Below are 12,145 nucleotides of genomic sequence, written 5' to 3'. Positions count from 1 at the left end.
ATTCAAGCTTTCGCAACAAACTGTTGCCTCATCAGGAAAGAGGGGAAGGAGGGGGAAAGACGAAAGGATGTGGGTTTTAAGGGAGAGGGTAAGGAGTCATTCCAGTCCCGGGAGCGGAAAGACTTACCTTAGGGGGAAAAAAGGACAGGTATACACTCGCACACACACACATATCCATCCACACATATACAGACACAAGCAGGCATATTTAAAGACAAAGAGTTTGGGCAGAGATGTCAGTCGAGGCGGAAGTGAAGAGGCAAAGATGATGTTGAATGACAGGTGAGGTATGAGTGGCGGCAACTTGAAATTAGCGGAGATTGAGGCCTGGTGGGTAACGGGAAGAGAGGATATATTGAAGAGCAAGTTCCCATCTCCGGAGTTCGGATAGGTTGGTGTTGGTGGGAAGTATCCAGATAACCCGGACGGTGTAACACTGTGCCAAGATGTGCTGGCCGTGCACCAAGGCATGTTTAGCCACAGGGTGATCCTCATTACCAACAAACACTGTCTGCCTGTGTCCATTCATGCAAATGGACAGTTTGTTGCTGGTCATTCCCACATAGAATGCATCACAGTGTAGGCAGGTCAGTTGGTAAATCACGTGGGTGCTTTCACATGTGGCTCTGCCTTTGATCGTGTACACCTTCCGGGTTACAGGACTGGAGTAGGTGGTGGTGGGAGGGTGAATGGGACAGGTTTTACACCGGGGGCGGTTACAAGGATAGGAGTCAGAGGGTAGGGAAGGTGGTTTGGGGATTTCATAGGGATGAACTAACAGGTTACGAAGGTCCCAAGTCCAACATAGCCCAGCTGTAACCAACACCTTCTCACCTTTTTTCACACCAGATCTCCAGTTACTTTCCAGTCCACCTTTATCTCTCCCCATATGTTTTTATTTTCATTTTCATTTCAGCCTCATGTTACACTTTCCACATTCTAATACCATGTCACCCTCACAACACCCTCACAACGACCCCATTAAGTTTTATTTACATTCCCTCCGCAAACATGCCTTCCCCCTAGCCAGATTACGCTCCCATATTCTATTTTCTCAGGCTTGTCTGACATTTGGCATTACCCCCAAAGGCCTCACACTTAAAGTTCCCATCTCTGGCTGCAACCCTTCTTTCCATCAGTCCCTGTACCAGTTCCAAACTGAACAATCCATTGCCCTCACCCACCTAATCCTTCACCTACACATCAACTCAGCCAATGAACACACCTGTCAACTCCTATCCTTAATAAAAGTCCTTAATCTTTCCTCTCCCACATCCACACCGGCTGTTCAGAGCATCCTCCTACAGGCCAACCGTAAATTAGAACAGCATGCCACCCTCCACCTCAAAAAACTATCCAATCTCCTGGTTTCCCACCTCCGGAAAGGCAACTCACTCACCCTTCACAACCTTTCCAGCAAACCTCAACCTCCTCTCATTGCACACCAACCCAGTCTCTCCCATCTACTCAATCTCCCACTTCCAGCTCCACTCCCTCCAAAACCTCAAAATTCCAATCAACACAACCTGGAACCACAACACCCTAATTCAGTAGTTAACCTTTCCTCCAAACCTCTCTCCCAATCCGAAACCTCTGTCCTATCCAAAGGCCTCACCTTCAGCCCCACTCCCAGATTCAACCAAACAGCCCTCGTCAAAGATTTACTGTCCTACACTCGTACTCTCTGCTGGAAATATCACATTGCCATGAAGAAAAATGATCCTAATCCTACTCCTAATGATCCAACTCCCCAAGACACCATCCAAATTGAACCCTGCCTGGAACAGTTCCGTCCTCCGTCGCAGCGGGACCCACCTCCTCTTCCTCAAAATCACCCTCTCCAAACCTTCCAGGAATTTCTGACTTCCAGCCTTGCATCTCAATCCTTCTTAAAAAACCTTAATCCTACTCCCAACATCACCACTGCTGAAGCCCAGGCTATCCGTGATCTGAAGGCTGACCGATCCATCATCATTCTTCCGGCGGACAAGGGTTCCACGACCGTGGTACTTGATCGTCGGGAGTATGTGGCTGAGGGACTGCGTCAGCTTTCAGACAACACCACATACAAAGTTTGCCAAGGTAACCCCATTCCCGATGTCCAGGCGGAGCTTCAAGGAATCCTCAGAACCTTAGGCCCCCTGCAAAACCTTTCACCTGACTCCATCAACCTCCTGACCCCACCGACACCCCGCACCCCTACCTTCTACCTTCTTCCTAAAATCCACAAACCCAATCATTCCGGCCGCCCCATTGTAGCTGGTTACCAAGCCCCCACAGAACGGATCTCTGCCTACGTAGTTCAACACCTTCAACCCATTACATGCAGTCTCCCATCCTTCATCAAAGACACCAACCACTTTCTTGAACGCCTGGAATCCTTACCCAATCTGTTACCCCCGGAAACCATCCTTGTAACCATTGATGCCACTTCCTTATACACAAATATTCCGCACGTCCAGGGCCTCGCTGCGATGGAGCACTTCCGTTCACGCCGATCACCTGCCACCCTACCTAAAACCTCTTTCCTCATCACCTTAGCCAGCTTCATCCTGACCCACAACTTCTTCACTTTTGAAGGCCAGACATACCAACAATTAAAGCGAACAGCCATGGGTACCAGAATGGCCCCCTCGTACGCCAACCTATTCATGGGTTGCTTAGAGGAAGCCTTCTTGGTTACCCAGGCCTGCCAACCCAAAGATTGGTACAGATTTATTGATGACATCTTCATGATCTGGACTCACAGTGAAGAAGAACTTCAGAATTTCCTCTCCAACCTCAACTCCTTTGGTTCCATCAGATTCACCTGGTTCTACTCCAAATCCCATGCCACTTTCCTTGACGTTGACCTCCACCTGTCCAATGGCCAGCTTCACACGTCCGTCCACATCAAACCCACCAACAAGCAACAGTACCTCCATTATGACAGCTGCCACCCATTCCACATCAAACGGTCCCTTCCCTACAGCCTAGGTCGTCGTGGCAAACGAATCTGCTCCAGTCCGGAATCCCTGAACCATTACACCAACAACCTGACAACAGCTTTCGCATCTCGCAACTACCCTCCTAACCTGGTACAGAAGCAAATAACCAGAGCCACTTCCTCATCCCCTCGAACCCACAATCACCCACAGAAGAACCACAAAAGTGCCCCACTTGTGACAGGATACTTTCCGGGACTGGACCAGACTCTGAATGTGGCTCTCCAGCAGGGATACAACTTCCTCAAATCCTGCCCTGAAATGAGATCCATCCTTCATGAAATCCTCCCCACTCCACCAAGAGTGTCTTTCCGCCGTCCACCTAACCTTCGTAACCTGTTAGTTCATCCCTATGAAATCCCCAAACCACCTTCCCTACCCTCTGGCTCCTATCCTTGTAACCGCCCCCGGTGTAAAACCTGTCCCATTCACCCTCCCACCACCACCTACTCCAGTCCTGTAACCCGGAAGGTGTACACGATCAAAGGCAGAGCCACATGTGAAAGCACCCACGTGATTTACCAACTGACCTGCCTACACTGTGATGCATTCTATGTGGGAATGACCAGCAACAAACTGTCCATTTGCATGAATGGACACAGGCAGACAGTGTTTGTTGGTAATGAGGATCACCCTGTGGCTAAACATGCCTTGGTGCACGGCCAGCACATCTTGGCACAGTGTTACACCGTCCGGGTTGTCTGGATACTTCCCACCAACACCAACCTATCCGAACTCCGGAGATGGGAACTTGCTCTTCAATATATCCTCTCTTCCCGTTACCCACCAGGCCTCAATCTCCGCTAATTTCAAGTTGCCGCCACTCATACCTCACCTGTCATTCAACATCATCTTTGCCTCTTCACTTCCACCTCGACTGACATCTCTGCCAAAACTCTTTGTCTTTAAATATGTCTGCTTGTGTCTGTATGTGTGGATGGATACGTGCGTCTGTGCGAGTGTGTACCTGTCCTTTTTTCCCCCTAAGGTAAGTCTTTCCGCTCCCGGGATTGGAATGACTCCTTACCCTCTCCCTTAAAACCCACTTCCTTTCGTCTTCCCCTCTCCTTCCCTCTTTCCTGATGAGGCAACAGTTTGTTGCGAAAGCTTGAATTTTGTGTGTATGTTTGTGTTTGTTTGTGTGTCTATCGACCTGCCAGCGCTTTTGTTCGGTAAGTCACCTCATCTTTGTTTTTATATATAATTTTTCCCACGTGGAATGTTTCCTTCCATTATATTGAATTATAATGTTGGATTTACAGATGTACATTTTGTGGAGCCTTTTTAAATAACAAGATATATTTACCACAACCACATTATACACACATTCCTTGACCAAATTTGTGATAAAAATTCCTTTCAGTTCAAGTTAATTGTAACACTAATAAATAAAATGCTAGCAATAAAATTATATCCGGTCTTTTACCAAGTCAGGTTGTGATCCACAGAAGAGTGAACTATACAGACACAAAATATAGAGAAACCAAATATCTGGCATACATCACAAATACATATGCTGTTTAAGGCCTTCCAACTATATAAACTGTTGCTGAGAGACTTATATTTGCACCAGATGGTATTGCTGGACCTTTCATAACACTTTGTCACAGTATATGTTGACCATCTTCAAGCCCTGACAGCAACTGTTTGTGGAAGACCCCAGCAGGATGTACAGAGTAATCCATCTGATGGTCTATGATCAACACCGTTCATCAGACTACACTGTTGTAAAGTGCAAGACAAAACATAGTTTGGCACGTGGGCATATGTGTTTCACCATGAGTATTAATGTTCTAGTGGAGTCTTCCTATACGGAACTTGTTAACTAAGTCTAATAGACAGACATTACCTGCCACATGGCCAGATTAATGCGTGCTGGAGAACATCCAGACAAAGCTTGAATGTTTACCAGAGACTGTGGTGAAAAGTATGGGGAGGAAGATATGTTAGAAAATGGTGCACCATAAACTTGGGTTAGGATATTACACAAGTAGATTGAGCATTTTAGTATCATTATGTGAGATCACAAGGCCTGCAGAGCTGAAATGGGGCTTGGTAAATTTTTGTGCAAGATGTTTATCATATTTGGAAGAAAGTATAAAAAAGCATAGCCTCAACTGACACAGAAGTAATCTCAAAATATTAGCATATTGTAAAAGTAAAGTTGTGCAGTTTTGTCAACTGATAGACCTCAAAGAGTCAACTGAACCACATCATCAAGTACATTAACACATTCTGTTTTTAAAATATGGGTTCTGTGTCTTTGTTATGTCTCTTTTGATGTAGAAGACTGTTGAGAATGGGTGTACAATGTAAAGTTGAACTTGCATAGTTGTTTACAATGGGAGAGAAGAGAAAGGGTTAATGTGATGACTGCACATAACTTACTCATCTTAATTAGTACTAAAGGGTCTACCGAGCTTAGCACTATTATTCAGTGGACAGATCACCCTCAACAGTATTACATGTCCTTGCTACATGAGACATAGTAGAGGGGTTCAGAATTTGACCACGAACACTTACGTGGACATCCCAAACTCTTCCTGTTGTTCTTCCTTGCCAGCCAAATTTTAGCAACGACTATTTTTTCTATGAGGAGTCAAACTGGCTATCTCTGAGTCAAGTGCCACACTGTTAGCATTTCTCAATAAGCTTCACTAGGAAGATGAATTTGTTGTGTGGTGAACAGAGGATCTAGGTGTCCAACTTTCTCACCACCTACCTCTTTCTCTCCCCCTGAATACCATCACATCACATTACTAATATGGCTTACTCTATACAGCGCATTCTCTTATAACAATCAACTTGCAGTGAGAAGGGAAAATTTGCATGAAGCACGGTGATATGTACAACAGAAAGCTTATGGTGTTGCCACTTCATAAAATAAGCAACTTATGTGAAGCAACCACACTTAACGCATTTATTTTGGAGCATTAATCTGCTCATTTAATGGAACACTGAGTCTATACAAAGCTTTAAGAATTTCATCTAATAAGTCTCACTAAAATAGCACATAGTATTTGCTTCTCTATTGCTATCATGTACATAACTAGATATACTTTTTGCTGTTGTTTTTGCAGCAGCTAGAGTACAGTGGCTTCAGAAATACAATACATGAACACTAACTCTTATAGTGGTCTATGAACACTAACTCTTATAGTGGTCTCCTTATAACTGCTTACTATAAAAGCACAGTTAGTTGCATAGTTCACTCAAACAGAATTTAATCTTTCAAAAATTTCTTAAATGTTTGTCTATCACATTTCTCAGTTCTCTCACTGTCATATGTAGGAAAGGATATACTATAAAAACTTAATTAAAATGTTATAAATATTCTGTAAAAATACTCAGCAAAATGACAATGTATTTTCAGACCATTAAATATCTTTGTTAATATTCATTCATGAGCAGCACAATTAGAGGTAACTGCTGTCTTGCAATAAAGTGAAAAAAGCTTGGAATGAAATGTGACTAGGATGGTGTTACATCTCACACTGGCCATTGGTACACCAGTTTGATAACGTAAGGACAAGACAAGTCACATTTTATTGTGGTCAGATCAGGGTACCCCACACACAAGATTCATCTCCAAGGTTGTGAAAGCTCTGGGATTTTTCATGTGCCACTGTGTCAGGGATGTATAATAATAACCTCGATTCATGGAAAATGTCTGGTGCCAAAGTCAGGTAAGTGAGCAACAATGTATCGATGAGGGTGCCAGAATGTATCACTCACCAAACAGGCCACTGTGCAGCAAATCATTTACCAATTTAATGCTGGACAACACCAAACAGTGGGAAATCTTGCCTCACAGATTTACCTCCTCCCTATGACATACAAAAGCCACCGCTCCTGACATACCCCTCAGCTCACATGTTTCAGAGCACAGAGATTAGTACAGGTGCAAAAACACATCCACATAATATTTCTGTCGACTGCAATGAAGACAACACCTCCTACGGTGTCTGATCTGTCTTTCCAATACACGTTCCAACCCTCACTAAATATTTCAGAACTTCCCATGTCAGGGTTCAGCCAGTTCCGAGAATAATTTGTGCGCCACACGCTTCCTGGAGGGCAGTAAATTCAGGAACTTTATTCCAAACACTCTGAAAATTTACTGCTAATATCTTGATAGCTGAAGTGTCTTTACACTGAACACGTCCTGATTTCCCTGCCTGCATGCCGACTGGTGAGTGTTCATCAGGACACCTCGCACTACTGCCTAGCCTAAAAAACCCCCATGTGCACGCCACAAGTACTCTGCTACCCGAGTAGCCGCTTCCTTTGTGTAGTGCACCCCCGACCAATCTAGGGGCATCCTACAATTCCCCACCCAATACCGCAAGTCTAGAAATCTACAGCCAAGACCGTCACAGAGTCGACGAAGCCTCTGGTCTCTTCTTCCTGTCGGTGTTCTCCATATATTCCTTTCCTCACCGATTCTGCAGAAAGTGCAAAGTGTTTGTCGCAAGAGCTTGGTAACACATGAAGTGAATCTAATACAACCAACTCTACAAAAAAATACACTTGGTAACTTTAATAACAATAAAAAACGTTTGACCCATCTGATCGCATGTTTCTGCTTTCTTCCGAGCTGTCCGTCCCAGCACCCCCTTAAAATCTCAGATACAGCCAAGAGGGCATGCCCCCAGGTTGATAACCACTGCTGTAATTCACCTGTTTGTGAACATATACTCTATTATAAGAAGGAAAGTTACTACTCACAATATAGCAGAGATGCTGAATCACTGAATTGCTTGAACATATACTCTGTCTTATTCACAGTTCAGAAAGTTCTCTTTTATGATGTGATTTATGGAACAAGATGAATGAAAGATAGAATTAAATGATAACAATAATTTATAACAAAGTATAAAGATAAAAAACTTTCAACACTGTAAAATGGGACAAGATGTTCGAAATCCTGAGAAAAATAGGGGTAAGCTACAGGGAAAGACAGGTAATATAGAATATGTACAAGAACCAATGGAAAACGAAGAATGAATTGCTCAAAATAAAAAAGTGCGTAACACAGGGATGTAGTCTTTTGATTATACTTTTCAGTGTATATGTCAAAGAAGCAATGGTGTAAATAAAAGAAAGGTTCAAGAGTGGAGTTAAAATTCAAGATGGAAGAATATCAATGACAAGATTTCGTGATGACATCGCCATCCCCAGTGAAAGTAAAGAAGAATTACAGGATCTGCTGAATGAAGCAAACAGTCTGAGTACAGAATATGAACTGACAATAAATTGAAGAAAGATGAAAGTAATGAGAAGGAGCAGTGAGAAATTCAACATTGGAATTGGTGATCACAAAGCAGATGAAGTTAACGAATTCTGCTACCTAGGAGGCAAAATACACCATAATGGTCAGAGCAAAGAAGACATCAAAAGCAGATTAGCACTGGCAAAAAAGGGCATTCCTGGCCAAGAGAAGTCTACTACTATCAAATATAGGCCTTAATTTGAGGAATAAATTTCTGAGAATGTACATTTGGAGCACAGTATTGTTTGGTAGTGAAACGTGGACTGTGGGAAAGTGGAAACTGAAGAGAATGGAAGCATTTGAGATGTGGTGTTACAGATGAATGTTGAAATTAGGTGGACTTATAAGGTAAGGAATTGGGAGATTTTATGCAGAATCGGTGAGGAAAGGAATATATGGAGAACACCGACAGGAAGAAGAGACAGGGTGATAGACACCTGTTAAGGCATCAAGGAATAACTTCCATAGTACTAGAGGGAGCTTTACAGGATAAAAATGTACAGGAAGACAGAGATTGGAATTTACTCAACAAATAACTGAGGACTTAGGTTGCAACTGCTACTCTGGGATGAAGAAGTTGGCACAGGAGAGGTATTTGTGGCAAGCTGCATCATGCCAGTCAGAAGATGATGGAAAAAAAAGAAAATAAAGAGGAAAGAGAGAGAGAGATAGAGAGAGAGAGAGGTAAACCTTCACTGTATGATGGTAGTCATACAGACCCATTATCAATGTTTCATTGGTTACAGATACATGTCTGGAGTCCTGGTACACCCAGAAATACCCACACCTCAGTACTGCAGCACACTGCTGGAGGAGCCACAGCAAAATGGTACACCCTCTTGGTAAGTGGAGATGAGCTTTGCCATTATGTTTTGGTTTTTCAAGCACTGTGCTGTAGTACTAAAGTTGGGGATTTCTGGGTGTACCAGGACTGCAGACATGTATCTGCAGTAAAGCAAAACGTTAATAATATATCCTTATTTTTTTAGGTAATAATTTAAACTTAATGACTTCCTCTCATACTAAACTGTCATAACCATAATACCTGCATAGAAAAATAGCTAATCATAAACAATTCCTGTGGTATCTCAAAATTAAATGCACTGAAGGCATTTAAAATACAAACACACTGCTGGAAAAAAATCGTAACCCCAAGAACGAGTTGTGTGATATAAGCAGAGGTTGGTAAGGGTATTTCTACATCTGAAAAGTGTCTATTCACATTTTACGTAAGCCCCATAAAAGTGATGCTAGCAGCACCAATGTGAGGATGAAAATCAGGTTTGCCTTAAATAAACACTGTAACAGTCATGAACATTAGTTGCCTTTGAGGTTGGGCATGGTACGTTGTTCTTAATCAAGAATGCATTTATGGTGACAAAGATGTCACTATCAACAACTCAGTTTTAACAAGGTTGTGCAACAGGGTTACAAGAGGCTGGATGTTCCTCCTGTGATACTGCAGGAAGACTTGGCAGGAATGAAGACCTGTACGTGATTGCTGGCACCAGTGGTCATGAGACCATTAGGTCAGAAGAAGAGCGGGCTCTGGGCAGACACGAGACACACCGAGTGGGAAGACCGTCATGTTCAGCATATGGCTCTGGTACATCACGCTGCAACTGCAGCAGCAATTTGAGCAGCAGCTGGCACCACAGGTACACAATGAACTGTTACAAATCAGTTACTTCAAAGACACCTCTGAGCCAGACGTCTTGTAGTGTCAATATCCCTGACGCCAAACCAGCGCCACTTGCGATGTCAATGGTGTCGAGTAACAGCTCACTGGAGGGCAGGGTGCAGGTCTGCCGTGTTTACTGACGAAAGCTGGTTCTGCCTCGATGCCAGTGATTCCAATGTGTTGGTTAGAAGGACGCCTGTTGACAGCCTGCAACCTACCTGTCTTGTGTGCTAGATACACTGGAGCTACACCTAGGGTTACTGTCGGGGCTGTGATTTCATATGACAGGAGAAACACTCTCATAGTTATCTCAAACACCCTGATTGAAAATTTTGTACGTCAAGCATTACAGGGGTGGAGGGAGTGCAACAGGCATGGATCTCCATCCATAAATTGACATCCAGCACCTGCAAAACACAATGCATGCAGGTTTGCATGCTTGCATTCAACATTTTGGCCGTTACACCGGTTATCATGTAAATATGTTACCCAGACAAATAAATTCCCAAAATTTCATTACTCTCACCCACCTACCACTATTTTAATCCAACATGCTCTACACAGTGTCGACATGTTACCTTGGTCTGCTTGATCACCAGATCCAATCGAGCATTCACAAGATATTATCAGATGACAGCTCCAGCACCATGCATAAACAGCACTAACCATCACTATATTGAGCAACCAAGTGCAACAGGCATGGATCTCCATCCATAAATTGACATCCAGTACCTGTACAACACAATGCGTGCAGGTTTGCATGCTTGCATTCAACATTCTGGCAGTTACACCAGTTATTAATGTACCAGCATTTCACATTTGCAATGAGGTACCTCGTGCTTGCATTAACATGTGATCTTCCAATATTAATCATGTAAATATGTTGCCCAGACAAATATATTCTCAAAATTTCATTACTCTACATTAATTATTTTTTGGCACTGCAATTTTTCTTACTGTCATTTTACAACTAATGAATATTTCTGCCAACAATCACATGAAGTAACAAAAATATTCCCTCCATTGTAGAAATTACCATTGTTTTCATTTCATGAGCAGCTGTTAAAGATGAAGTGTTATTTATTAGAGTGTCATCAGCGTTGTTGCAGCAGGCGGTGATTTGATATGAAAGATAAATAGTTTACAGATACGTGCCTCCCACGTGCTTTTCATTCAAAACTTTGTACCAACTGAAATATTGATTTCAGACCATTACCTCCTTATGTGAAAGTGCTGGCCAGTACAACCAACTGTTGCCATAATTGTGCTGATTGCAGCAACCAGTTGTCAAAGCATTTTGTCATCAAGGCAAGTCTTAGTATGCGGTTATGACCACCCAGTCAGCAACCGGTGTTGTTACCAAAATCCGGGACACGACAGCAGTATCACAACAGGAAGCACATGCATGTCAAATCACCTGGCGCTGCAACGTGTTAAGTACTGGGCACCTAGTCAGCAAAGGGCATGTAGTTGGTGACCACTGTGGATTGGGATGCTGCCATGTGCCCAGAGAAGCGTCACTGCTCTACCACAATCCGCTGGTGCAGTCGTTAATGTCTGTTATCCTATGAGGCTGCCTGCTATACAGTCCAGCATCAGCAAATTAGGACCCTTCTTGTCACCAACCAGCATAGCAGTTATTGTCACCAGGCACCATCAAGCAGACCTTGGGGGCTGAGGTTTGCTCACTGGATACCATCATTTCTGTCATCAGCTAATACTGGGGCAAGATTCCTACTTGTGGTAGATCCACGACGAACTGCATTGCCAGCAGCTTAGCTAACTCTGGCCTTTGGTTAGGAATGTGTATCTTCCACAGTCCTTCCACTTCCTTGCCATGCTGTGTCATAGCAGTTGCAGTGAGGATATGAAAATCCACTGTTGTCAAGGCCCATGTGTTTGACCCTCTCCCCCATCCACCAGCTGTACATGGGCACTGAATCACTGATGTTTGCCCTATCTGAGGAATAAGCAATTAGTTCCAACCTGAGTGGCTGAATTTGTCTTTGCTTCCCACTAGTGAACCCGCATATAACTAGAGAGCTTACAGGAGGGAACATTCCCCTCCAAATGTGTCCCTAACTATCCTTGACAATAGTACAGCCCCTTTGGTTACTTTCTTTTCTAGTATAGCAGAGGAGGATATGTTAGCTTTTGTGGACAACCTCATTATCACCAAAAAGCTGGGAGGTTGGAATGAGGAACAGC

At 43.4% G+C, this 12,145-nt stretch overlaps 1 protein-coding gene across 1 annotated transcript in view; it reads right to left on the bottom strand.

Annotated features, from left to right (window-relative positions):
- The window catches only part of LOC124799087 (dynein intermediate chain 2, ciliary), a 260,121-nt gene extending 248,335 nt beyond the window's left edge, over positions 1–11,786 (bottom strand). The window contains exon 1 of the mRNA XM_047262625.1: positions 11,676–11,786. Within this exon, the coding sequence (XP_047118581.1) occupies positions 11,676–11,786 (111 nt within the window). The remainder of the gene's footprint in view (positions 1–11,675) is intronic.
- Between the last annotated feature and the right edge of the window lie 359 nt (positions 11,787–12,145).

Source organism: Schistocerca piceifrons, chromosome 5, assembly GCF_021461385.2.
Source record: "Schistocerca piceifrons isolate TAMUIC-IGC-003096 chromosome 5, iqSchPice1.1, whole genome shotgun sequence".
Lineage (NCBI taxonomy): Eukaryota > Metazoa > Arthropoda > Insecta > Orthoptera > Acrididae > Schistocerca > Schistocerca piceifrons.
Note: the sequence above shows the minus strand (reverse complement) of the source record. Positions and strands in the feature narration are given on the sequence as shown.